The sequence below is a fragment of the Myxine glutinosa genome, chromosome 4 (assembly GCF_964187855.1).
Source record: "Myxine glutinosa chromosome 4, kmMyxGlut1.1, whole genome shotgun sequence".
Taxonomy (NCBI): domain Eukaryota; kingdom Metazoa; phylum Chordata; class Myxini; order Myxiniformes; family Myxinidae; genus Myxine; species Myxine glutinosa.
The window spans coordinates 27,495,771-27,509,177 of record NC_136264.1 but is presented as its reverse complement, the minus strand read 5'-3'; the positions used below and the strand labels follow the sequence as shown (position 1 = coordinate 27,509,177).

Sequence of the window (13,407 nt, the reverse complement as noted above, 5' to 3'; positions counted from 1 at the left end):
GAATCAAATGGAACTAGAACCACACTCTTCAACGTTACGACTTCGACCGATATGCCTCCGCCCACACTATTACATCATTATAATACTTGTACCAAGATGGATATCATAATAATGTCCTATAAGATGGACATTATAATACTTATACCTGGCATGACCTACAACCTTTGACATCTTGACCCCAAAATTTAATCAGTTCATGTTTACATCATATACATATCTGTACCAAGTTATAATTTAAATCCCTTCAGCTGTTGACAAGTTATCACATTTTTACCTGACATGACCTTTGACCTTTGGCTTTTGGCCTTGGGACCCCAAAATATAATTAGTTAATCTTTACATCATTATACATACTTGTACCAAGTTTGAATTAGATCACTTCAGCCGTTCTCAAGTTACAGACATATTAGAGACTTTGGCCTTTGACCTCTTGACCCCAAAATTTAATCAGTTCATGTTTACATCATTATACATATCTGTACCAAGTTTTAATTTAAATCCCTTCAGCTGTTGACAAGTTATCACATTTTTACCTGACATGACCTTTGACCTTGGGACCCCAAAATATAATTAGTTAATCTTTACATCATTATACATACCTGTACCAAGTTTGAATTAGATCACTTCAGCCGTTCTCAAGTTACAGACATATTACAGACTTTGACCTCTTGACCCCAAAATGTAATCAGTTCATCTTTACATCATTCTACGTAAATGCACCAATGCACCATCGTCTTTCCCTCGTGGTCCCCGTGTTATGTTTTTGTCTTTCCCTCGCGGTCCCCAAGTGCTGTTTTTGTCTTTCCCTCGCGATCCCCATGTACTGTCTTTGTCTTTCCCTCGCGATCCCCATGTACTGTCTTTGTCTTTCCCTCGTGGTCCCCGTGTTATGTTTTTGTCTTTCCCTCGCGGTCCCCATGTGCTGTTTTTGTCTTTCCCTCGCGATCCCCATGTACTCTTTTTGTCTTTCCCTCGCGATCCCCATGTACTGTCTTTGTCTTTCCCTCGCGGTCCCCATGTGCTGTTTTTGTCTTTCCCTCGCGATCCCCATGTACTGTCTTTGTCTTTCCCTCGCGATCCCCATGTACTGTCTTTGTCTTTCCCTCGCGGTCCCCATGTACTGTCTTTGTCTTTCCCTCGTGGTCCCCGTGTTATGTTTTTGTCTTTCCCTCGCGGTCCCCATGTGCTGTTTTTGTCTCCCTCGCGATCCCCATGTACTGTCTTTGTCTTTCCCTCGCGGTCCCCATGTGCTGATTTTGTCTTTCCGTCGCGGTCCCCATGTACTGTCTTTGTCTTTCCCTCGCGGTCCCCGTGTACTGTCTTTGTCTTTCCCTCGCGGTCCCCCTGTGCTGTCTTTGTCTTTCCCTCGCGATCCCCATGTACTGTCTTTGTCTTTCCCTCGCGGTCCCCATGTACTGTCTTTGTCTTTCCCTCGCGGTCCCCATGTGCTGATTTTGTCTTTCCCTCGCGGTCCCCATGTACTGTCTTTGTCTTTCCCTCGCGGTCCCCATGTACTGTCTTTGTCTTTCCCTCGCGGTCCCCCTGTACTGTCTTTGTCTTTCCCTCGCGGTCCCCATGTGCTGTCTTTGTCTTTCCCTCGCGATCCCCATGTACTGTCTTTGTCTTTCCCTCGCGGTCCCCATGTGCTGATTTTGTCTTTCCCTCGCGGTCCCCATGTACTGTCTTTGTCTTTCCCTCGCGGTCCCCCTGTACTGTCTTTGTCTTTCCCTCGCGGTCCCCATGTGCTGTCTTTGTCTTTCCCTCGCGATCCCCATGTACTGTCTTTGTCTTTCCCTCGCGGTCCCCATGTGCTGTCTTTGTCTTTCCCTCGTGGTCCCCATGTACTGTCTTTGTCTTTCCCTCGCGGTTGTCAGCTCTTTCACGAGCCTCGATTCAGTATAGAAAAAAAAAAAAAAAAAAAAAAAAAAAAATGGTTCACAAGTTATCACGGTAACAGGATTTTTACCGAGCATGACCTCAAAATAGAAGTTCATCTTTACCTTATTATACATACAGTTGTGGCCAAAAATATTGGCACCCTTGCACTTTTTTCAAATAACTCACAATTTTCCCTAAAAATAAGTTGAAATTCACAAAAATATTTTGCCTCCACAATTGTTTATTTCATTGTTAATATTACAGAACCTTTGTTTTTTGAATTGGAACTTAATATATCCTTTTAAATCAGAAAATATATAGAAATGGCATTGACAAAATTCTTGACACCCCAGACTTAATATTTGGTAGCACAGCATTTGGACAAAATAACTGAAGTCAAGTGCTTCCTATAGCCATGAATGAGCTTCCTACACCTCTCTACTGTCAGTTTGGCCCACTCTTCTTGTGCAAACTGCTCCAGTTCTCCAAGATTTGAAGGGTGCCTTCTCCCAACTGCTGTTTTCAGATCTCCCCACAGGTGTTCAATGGGGTTTACATCTGGAGTGATTTTTAAAGTGTGTTTGGGGTCATTGCATTGCTGCAAGACCCATGACCTTTGACGGAGACCCAGCTTTCTGACACTGGGTTGAACATTGTGCTCCAAAATGCCTTGATAATCTCCTGATTTCAGGATGCCATGCACACATTCAAGGCACCCAGTGCCAGAGAAAGCACAGCGACCCCAAAACATCACTGAACCTCCTCCATGTTTGACTGTAGGGAAGGTGTTCTTTTCTTTGAAGGCTTCACTTTGTTTTCTGTAAACATAGAGATGATGTGCTTTACAAAAAGCTCTAATTTGGTCTCACCTGTCCACAGGACATTCTCCCAGAAGGATTTTGGCTTGTTCAGGTGTGTTTTGGCAAACTCCAGTCAGGCTTTCTTGTGTCTCTCTTTCAGCAGAAGTGGGGTCCTGGTGGGTCTCCTTTCATTGATGGTGCAAGTTGAAACTGTCGTACCTTGTGTCTGAAGGCCAGCTTGAATCTGTTTGGCTGTTGATCGAGGTGCTTTCTCCACCATTCCAAAAAACCTGCGCTGCAATCTACGATCAAGTTTTCTCTTGCGCCCACGTCCAGGGAGGTTGGCTGCAGTGCCATGGGCCTTAAACTTCCTGATAACATTGTGTACGGTTGACACAGGAACATCAAGGTCTCTGGAGATGGCCTTGTTGCCTTGAGATTGTCTATGCTTGGCTACAATCTTGTGTCTGACCTCCTCAGACAATTCTCTGGTTTTATTTTCTTTCTTTTCTCCATGCTCATTGCAGTACACACAGTGTCACAAAACAGCAGAATGACTCCTTTTCTCTATTCAAACTGGTTGAATGAGTGATTTTTATATTGCAGGCACCTGCACCTCACCATATGTGAGTTCAATAACAAAGTAAAGGAGAATCACCTGCTTGAAATCTATTTCTAACAACTTCTAAAAGGTACCAATAATATTGTCCGGGCCAATAATATTGTTTTAAGATTTCTGTGTGGAACAAGCGTTATGCCTAGGTCCCCCATCGGTGAAGTGATGCGAGTTGACAAAGTGGAAGACGCAAGGCGGCCATCTTGGATTTTGACGCGGCGACCCAATTTTCAATTGCGTTCTTCCTTATGCCTCGATACACCCACACACCAGATTAGAAGTTAGTAGTTCGTTTAGTTTTCAAGAAATTTCACTCACAAGGTTCAGACTTATATATGGTGGAGGCCATCTTGGATTTTGACGTGGTGACAATTTTCAATATAGTAGAGGAAACGAAAGTGAAAAAGTGGCTTAGAAATTGATTTGAAAATCATTTTTGTTAAAAGCAGGCATCCAGTGGGAAGAGTTAGGGCATGGGGTGGTGCATTGGGAAAGGGTGGGTGCCAGCTGAGATTTTCCCGAAAAGGGTCATTTTAACCCCTTTTTTGCTAAATCAGTATTTCCGAAGTGTTGAAAAAGAGAAGAGATGTTTGTAACAATATCCCATTTATTTGCCCAGCCATTTTACTCGACATGGGGTTTTTATACATCATTTTGTTGCTGATGATATTGCCTACAAAATGCATCTCAGTATTTAAAATATATATATATATAATTATGGGGTTACTATGGTTACAGTGGGGGGTCAAAGGTCAACCTATGGCAAAAATATATAATTTTCTCACACTTTCTAATAGATAGGCAAAATGCCATATAAAACTAAATTTACTGGTTCTAATTGCTTTTATTTATCAATCCTCACATAGAAGAGCAGTTTTTAGTGAGGGAAGATTGATGTAATACCCCTCTGTGGGCAATTAGTGAAGGGTGAAAATTAACCTTTTCTCCAAAAATACATAGAAATTGTGAAAAAAAACCTCTGTTTTGTATTTACCAGTACATGGAATTGTTAAGTGTGATGTTATAGCATACAGTATGCATTGGAAAATGTCTCCAAACCACCATGGTCAAGATTCCTAGTATTGTTTGAGACTCCATCAAAGAAGAAGTCCTCAAGGCTGGTGAAACAGGAGCATCCCTAGTTGAAACATTTGTCTCCACTCGCCTTATTGAGAAGTCAACAGACTTTCATGCTACATTATCTAGGAACAAAACACCATCAATAAGCAGGATGTACAAAGTAAGCATTCAACCAAGTGGAGCTGGCAAACAGAAAGAGAGCAAAGCTGACAGGAATCTAATCCAAAGACTGTTTGTGGCAGCACGCGGAGGGAGAGATGTAGACCTGAATAACATCCTGAGGCATGAGCTTTCATCAGTCCCACGTGCACTAGCAGACACCAATGGGAAACTCCATTCTACCGACAAGTCCCAGCTTCAAGAAATGCTGACCAAGGACATATAAGTGTCAAAAAACCTTCCCAAGAGTACAGCAAAACCTGCTTGATCATTGACGGCCCTGCACTGATACAAGCAATTGGCAAGCCTGAGAAATCAGAGACTTTTGGAGATCTGAGCAATGTATTCTGTACCAGTGTCTTAAACCGCTTTGGTCCCATGTACTCCAGGGTTGATGTAGTGTTCGATCGGTATCAGGAGGTCTCCATCAAGTCTGGCACAAGGGAAAAAAGAGCCGGCAAAACCCGCCCAATCAGACGTGTCATCAGTTCAAAGGACGTGAAGCTCCCCTCCAACTTCAACTCATTCCTCAGCCTCTCTGCCAACAAGGCCGACTTGGCAGCATTTCTTTCCGGATCTCTCATAGAGATGGCAGAGAAGGAGCTACAGCCAACATATGAATTAGTTGTTGCCGGCGGGTTTGAGGATTTGATGAGGGTATGGATTTCTACCGGCAGGAGCACCAACTCCATGAATGCAAACCATGAAGAGGCGGACACCAGGATCATCCTGCATGCCAGGGATGCGACACTACAGTACTTTCAGGAGCTTGGCGGCTGTTGAAACTGGGTTAGCCACTCATGCGGGAAGTGGTCCAAAATGGCGGTGTCGAACACCGCGCGTCGAAGACACAACAAGCGTGAGGCGAGCAGATTAGACGGCCTCCTTTCGATTCTCTACCGTCACGCCCAATGCGGCCTTCAGCTTCCAAGAGCCCAGCAGTTGTCCAAAACCTCGTGTGGGTTAATCGAGATCAACGTTCGTATCTTTCCGGAGCCGTACAATTCCTGGAATTAATGTTTTTGAGCATCCAATGACCGTGCTCTCAGTCCGTGGTGAGAAGGAAGCAAGGCCGCGTCGCGAGCTCCGTGATCTCACACATGCACAGCCGCCATCTCTAAAAACCTGCAAGGTACAAGGTACAAGCAAGCCTACAATACAATGGAAATCAAATATTGTTCGGGAAGTTCTTCCCAACACTGTTGCAGAAGTTCCCACAAATGTATTGCACTTGTCGGTTGCTTTGCTTTCACCCTTCTGTCCAGTTCATCCCAAACCAGCTTAATGGGGTTTAAGTCTGGAGACTGCTGGCCATTCCACGATTTGAAGCCTACCGTCTTGTTCTTTTCCTCGAAGGTAGTTTTGACATAGCCTGGAGGTGTGTTTAGGGTCATTATCTTCCTGTAGGATAAACCCCTGACCAACGAGGCGTATACCAGAGGGTATTGCATGGCGCTGCAAAATGCTGTGGTAGCCCTTTTGGTTCAGGGTGCCAGTCACTCTGTGCAAGTCGCCGACTCTGGATCCAGCAAAAGAACCCCAGACCATCACCCTTCGTCCTCCATGTTTGACAGTTGGTGTCACACACTGAGGAACCATCCTTTCGCCTACTCGACGGCGTACAAAAACCCTGCGTGATGAACCAAAGATTTCAAATTTTGATTCATCGGTCCATAAGACCTTCTTCCAGTCTTCAGTAGTCCACTGGCAGTGCTTCATGGCCCAGGCAAGCCTCTTTTTCTTATTTTGCCATGTTAGCAATGGCTTTCTTACTGTTACTCGATCTGTCAAACCTGCAGCTCGAAGTCTTCTCTTCACAGTTGAAACTGACTTGCTCACTTCGACCAGTGTTAAGCTGTGCTTGAAGCTGTTGTCCTGTGAGCCGCCTATCATGCAAGCTGTTAGCTCTCAGAAACTTGTCTTCTAATTCTGTTGTGGCTTTGGGTCTGCTAGACCTCTTCCTGTCAGAGTTTCCTCCAGTTTCCAATATACTACTTCCTGCAGTGCAATATTGTCCAAATAATGCTTCAGAGGGTGTAATAACAGTCTGTTCCAATACTGCTTTTATACAGACAAGGGGTTTGTAATCAAGTAATCAGCAGAGGTTGGGACACCTGCAGGAATTGTTTGCATTAACTTTCAAGGCTGAATTTACTTACATTGCTGCAGAACAGCTGTAAGTTGTTAACCCATTACTTGTTCCCTGAAGAAGGCCTTTTTTTTTCTTTTTTTCTTTTACAATATAACTGTGCCATTAACATTATTTTCACGTTTTTGCTAACCTAAACTTTTTTTTTTTTTTTACCTCGAGCAGTTTACTGCTTGCCTTTGTACCATTTCAGGTTATTCACTGGACTTGAATTTTCAATAAAAACTGGAAAAATTGAGGTGTTCTAAAACTTTTGACCGGTAGTGTATGTATAGTATGGCAAAACTGAGCTGAATCCAATACAGCATGAGGTTCCGATACGGCGTCACAACAAACCATTCCAGCACAAACGAAGGCCTAGAATTAGTTGAGCTGGCAAATCCAAAATGTGAACCAACGGCAGCTCCTTACTATGCGAGTGCGGTCCAGAAGGAACTCTGCCGCGTTTGTCTTTGTCCTTCACACCACTCAATTGCTGCTGCACACGAATATGTTGTTGATGCTCTTCAATCTGAGCCTCTCGATGGATCTGCCTGATCGTCTTGGGGCCTTGGTCACCTTGCAGTGGCACCCAGCTCATCTGTAGAAAGAGAAAAGAAAGCAATTTTTTTTTTCCCCTGTTCTAAATTTAAAAAGCCACGTCTAGAGTTACGGGTATAGAAACAGAGAGAAAGAAAGAACAGCATCATCAGACAATGTGAATCGAGTGAGACACCATCAACTCACCATACGCAGTTCCACCACATCTTGCACCATAAAGCAAATTGGTGATGACGTTTTTCTTTCCTTTACAATCTTGCCCATTTGCTGGAAGTACTGGTCCATTCTTGGCTGCGCATGGGAAACGGCACCAAAACATCAATAGAAGGAAGGTTGGAGATTTTGCATTACTCGCGTTAAAAAAAGAAAAGGATGAACGTACCTTTGATAAGATATGATAAGATTCCCACATACAATCTTTAAAATATTTTTGCAATCAACGCTGCAATGAGCAGTCTCGTGTATATATGATTCAAGAAGTGTCTGCTTGTGGATTTGTTTGTTTGCCATTACAATCATTAAGGTTTGGGGATTAATCCGTCCCTCCTTGGCCAGCACAAAGAATTTCCCATAGTCATGCTGGCTTGAGCCTCTGCCGCAAACAGCACAAAGAAAAAACCTTGAGAGAGAGAAAAACTATCTCACCAAAAATATGCACGAGTTGGCAGCAGTCCAGTTGCCACTTAAGCTAAGAACTCAGGAGACTTACAGAAATTCTCACTGCCAAAAATATAACCCAATGGTCACCCCTACATTATGAAATGCCTGAACAAGTGACTAGATACAGCAAATGGTTTATATTATTATACAAATGAGGAAATTCAATAATTTCTGCATCAAATGTGCACAGGGTTTTTGGCACAGGATAACCCAAAGACACAGAGTCAGTCTGCTTCCTGCCCTGGCTGCTCACTTTCAGCTCACCACTGGACAACAACCAGCCAAGAGGAAGGACAGGCTTTGTGGCGGGTGGCTTCAGACAACAACATTTGAGGTCTAAGGATATTTTCCAAAATATCAAACCCGCTTCAAAGTTCTCCAACAAAAAAAAAGAAGTCACGATTGGGAGAAAAGCCCAATTTCCAAAAATAAATTACAGTTATCGTACATATGTATGGCAAAACTGAGCTGAATCCAATACAGCATGAGGTTCCGATATGGCGTCACAACAAACCATTCCAGCACAAACGAAGGCCGAGAATTAGTTGAGCTTGCAAATCCAAAATGTGAACCAACGGCAGCTCCTTACTATGCGAGTGCGGTCCAGAAGGAACTCTGCCGGATTTGTCTTTGTCCTTCACATCACTCAATTGCTGCTGCACACGAATATGCTGTTGATGCTCTTCAATCTGAGCCTCTCGATGAACTTTCCTCCTTCATGATGTCTCCGATTCCTTAATATCTCTCCCGGGTTACTCCCTCCTCCGGTATGATAGACCTGAGCCTCGTCCTGGTGGTGGGGTTGCTATCTTTATCAAAACTCTCTTCCTCACTCTCCCTGCACTGCCCTCTCTCCACCTCACCCCCAAGAGTACCTCTGGCTACGGCTTCCCCTTCGCTCCCACTTTTGTTCATATGTGTGTTGTACCGTCCACCAAACAGTGATGACTCCATCTACATCTCGCCATCTGATAATATGGACCAACTTCTATCTTATCATCCCAACTCTCTCTTCCGCATATGTGGTGATTTGAATTGTCATCATGCCAGTTGGCTGGGTGTGGGTACCTCTCTCACCAGCCATGGCTCCTCAGCAAAGGACTTCTGCGACTCATTGGGACTCACACAATCTGTCAATTTTCCGACCCGGATCTCAGTCAACGGGGGATCTTCTCTTCTAGACTTGGTTATGACCAACTTCCCTGCAAATGTCTGCTGCTCTTCTTGTGCTCCAATCGGCTCATCTGATCATGTGCTTGTTAAAGTGGATATCTCTCTGGCCATTCTCAGAGAGCTTCCTCAGCATCGACGAGTCTGGCATTTCACTCAGGCCAACTGCCACGGTCTTCAAGCAGCCATCAATCATCTGGACTGGTCTCCCATCTCTACCTATACCGCCTCTAACATCAACTCATCCTGGGAATTCTTCCAAAGTAAATCGCTCTCTCTCTCATGCACAGATTTATCCCATCTCGTCTTCAGTTGTCATACCCTTCCTCCCGTCCATGGCACACGGATTCTTGTGGTGAGGCAGTTGCCCAGAAACAACTTGCCTTCGCCTCCTGGAAAGCAAATCCAACGGAAGGAAATCTCATTTCCTTTCAGAAAACCTGAAACAAGTGTGTGTCCACCCTCAGGAGAGCCAGGAAACAATATCTCTCTACTCTCAAACCTGTCTCCCTCTTCCAAATCCTGGTGGCATCTGGTCAAATCTGTTTCTGGTGTTTGTTCACCCTCCATCCCCTCACTTACCTCAAACGGCTACACAGCTGACTCCGCAAGTGAAAAAGCTGAATGCCTCAACTCTGTGTTTGCCTCAAAATCTTGAGTCCCAAACCCATCCCTCTCTGTACCCACCGTACCCAACTGCTTCCTGGACTCTGTGTCCTTTTCTCCTGACAAGGTGGAGAAGTTTCTGTCAATCCTCGACTCTGATTCTGCAACTGGACCAGACGGCATCAACCCACGGGTCCTAAAATCCTGCTCTGCCGCTCTTTCACCCCCTCTCTCTGTACTCTTCACCCTCGCTTTTGATCAAGGTCATCTGCCATCAGCTTGGAAATGAGCCAACATCACCGCTTTCCACAAAAAAAGATAATTGCAACTACAGATCAATCAGCCTTCTCCCAATTATCAGCAAAGTCACGGAATCCATCATTGCTTCGGATATCAAATCTTTCCTCTTCTCGAATGGCTTGATCTGACCATCCATTTGGTTTCAGACCAGGTCACTCTACTCTGGACATGCTGCTTCTGCTGTCTCAACAATGGATGGAGGTCCTCAATGCCAAACAGGAAATTAGGGCTGTCTCCCTTGACATATCACGTCCCTTCGATACAGTCTGGCACCCCACTCTGCTCACCAAACTCTCCTCCTTTGGTATCCATGGAAATCTCCACGCATGGCTGGCGGACTTCCTCTCTAGTCGCAGTCAACGTGTGGCCCTGAATGGGTTTCTCTCATCTCCTCTTCCTGTTCAGGCTGGAGTTCCCCAATTTTTAGGGTGACATAGTCACTTTTTCGGTCTTCGAGGCCGGCCGATAGGCACAGTGTGACCAGAAGGGACGAGGTTCTCCTGACCGCGTGGCCGTCGACTCGGTGGGGTTTGTACGCACAACGTGGGCGCATCAGGATGAACTTTAGCCGGGGAGCGTTTGGGCGCGTGGCGCATTTGGGCGCCCCGGTCTGATACTGCCGCCCACGCGCATATCAACGTGTGAGTGCACGTGGGTCCCGGCGGTCCCACTGGCCTAGCGCTACCATGTTTAGACAGCGAGGTCCGTCCCCGGGCACCGGCACCTACTCCCGGAAGTCGAGAGAATAGCGGCGCCAGGCACGGTAGGACACCCGCGGAGCCCCGGCGGACCAGGGGCGCGCGAGCCTACGCGTTAGCGTGCTACGGCGGAATCAACGGCTTCGGCCACGGCCGGGCCGATACTCGGCCCGGTCGCACCGGAAATGAACTGGTTCGACGCCCGCGCTAGAGAGGTCGCGGGCGACTGAGATGTATTAACAAATTAGTTAATTAATTTGAGACGTCCGATTTCTAGTGTTTGGAAATTTGGAAGAGCTTGACCCTAGCCTTTCCCTTGCGAGGGCAAGGAGGAACTTAACACTTGACACTTAAGCTTAGTTTGAAGTACACCCTGTCAGCGCTCCCGGTGGGACGGCAGGGCAACCAGAAGGGACGAGGTTCTCCTGACCACGTGGCCCTCGATCTGGGAAGCGAGAGGCGTTCCATTAGTGGACGCGCCCCTCACGCCCGACTTTTGGGTGGCCCCGGCAGGCCGTTTGTTTTGACGTTCCGTGACAGGCCCCGCACCCCCACCTCCGGGCCGACCGGAATGAATCCCGGTGTCCCGATCCGAACCTTCAGAGCGGGCCGGCTGGGGAGTGCCAAGCACCCCGTACCTGCACTTTCCGTCCCTGCGGTCCCAAATACCGGAACCACCCGAATACCACTTTATTCGACAAAATGAGGTGCGGCCTACAGCCTTAGAAAACTAACCCTATATAAGTCAATACCTCCAACGACACAGGCGCGCATTCGTGCCGCGTGACGTGGTGACGTCATCGCGCTTTCACCTTAAAAGATTTATTTGATATAAATTGATATTTTGATATAAGCCTTAGAAAACCAACCCTATAGAAGTCAAATGGTCCAATAAAGGGTGATGGGAGGGTGATGGGAGGGTGATGGCAGGGTGATGGCATTTTATTTTCACCACTTCAAATCGACCGAATTTCACCAAATAAGATACCACACTCGCTGCACTGATGTCATTTTTACGGCAAAAGTGAAAACAGATTTTAATTTGGAAATAAAACGAAAGCGTGCACAATGGAATCATTCGTGCCGCGTGACACGGTGACGTCATCGCGTTTCCACCTTAAAATACTTATTTGATATAAGTTAATCTTTTGATATAAGCCTTAGAAAACCAACCCTATAGAAGTCAGTACCTCCAACGACACAGGCGCGCATTCGTGCCGCGTGACGTGGTGACGTCATCACACTTTCACCTCAAAAGACCCATTTGATATAAGTTAATATTCTGATATAAGCCTTAGGAAACCAACCCTATATAAGTCAATACCTCCAACGATACAGGTGCGCATTCGTGCCGCGTGACGTGGTGACGTCATCGCGCTTTCACCTCAAAATATTTATTTGATATAAGTTAATATTTTGAATAACTCGGTCAATATCAGTCCGAATTTCGCCAAATAAAGGTTCCCGTTATCCACAGATACCCCTGTATCCTCCTAGAGGCGAAGTCAGGATGAATTTCGCAAAAATTAAAGTCCTTCGGCAACGAAAATTTAGCATGGGGTTTTCCTATGTAAATTTACCCTGAAGTAATTTTACCGAAAATCCTGGAGATTTCACGGGGCCAGTTTCTGTCGAGTGTTAAGACGTACTAGCGACTGCGAAATCCGGAATCAGAATTAAAATCCGAGCCTCCGTTAGCTCTAAGTAGGGTTTTCTGTGAAAATTTTTAACATAGGGGTATCATTGCAAAAATGGTGGCAAATGATAGCTCTTGAAATATGGATTAAAATGGTCTTTGAATGGGCTTCATTGGACAAAGCGTTCCAAAGTTATGGATTTTAAAATCTTTTTTATTGCCCATACAAATGGTGACGTAGCTCAATGGCCATTGCCTATGGCAATATGGCTGTAAAATGGCCGAAAATTAAGGGAATCTTGGAGTAAATTAGACAAGTTGTCTTTATTACTCATCCTATTGAGCTAAAATTTGCACACAATGTTCCTAGTTGCTAGTGTAATCATTTGTTACGTTTTTTGTTGTTATTTTGTATATTATAATATATTATATATATTAATTATATATTATAATCATTTGTTATTTTGGAAATATTACCAAAACGCGTTGATTAAATCTCATTTCCGGACATTATTTTTCGTTCAAATAAGATTCCCGTTGGACCCAATATACTTTAAATACCCTAGAATTAGATTATTGACACGCAAATTTTATATCTACAAAAATACGCAATGAAAATGGTGACTTACCGCAGATCGCCTGTAACTTCAAAAGTATTCGTCGTAGAAACTTTGCGTGACCCGCAATGCATTCTGGGGGGGCTGCATATCACATCACGCAACCCCCCACACTGTCAATCACTGGTCTAATGGGCGGGGCAAGCTGCCGAAGTTGTCCGGTCTATATTTTCGGCTAGAATTGGGCGCCGTTTTGACCGGTTACGCACCAAATTCGGAAATCGGGCGGAGCTACACGAGTTCATTCATAAACTCAGAGGTCACGATAGGAAAAGTGTTTCTAGCAATAAATTGCACGGTTAGCAAGGGGACGTTTTACTGGTTATTGTGATATATAAAACGCCTGAAAAAAATAATATTCTCATGTACAAACAGCAGTTTGAAAACGAGTTTGTTGTTGCTCTCACGATTCGTCCTGTGCGTGGATGTCGCCCACACGGTGGAGACACGAATGATACCCCTACGGTCTAAGGGCCCCCCAAAACAAATCGCATATAT

At 45.2% G+C, this 13,407-nt stretch overlaps 1 protein-coding gene across 5 annotated transcripts in view; it reads right to left on the bottom strand.

Annotated features, from left to right (window-relative positions):
* The window catches only part of LOC137425734 (uncharacterized), a 331,211-nt gene that overhangs the window by 317,387 nt on the left and 417 nt on the right, over positions 1-13,407 (bottom strand). For all 5 annotated transcript variants that reach the window (XM_078775548.1, XM_078775550.1, XM_078775549.1 and 2 more), the window contains exons 2-3: positions 7,409-7,513; positions 7,094-7,262 (exon numbers count right to left, since the gene is read on the bottom strand). In XM_078775548.1, coding sequence (XP_078631674.1) covers positions 7,094-7,262; positions 7,409-7,507 — 268 coding nt within the window. In that variant the 5' untranslated portion in view covers positions 7,508-7,513. The remainder of the gene's footprint in view (positions 1-7,093; positions 7,263-7,408; positions 7,514-13,407) is intronic.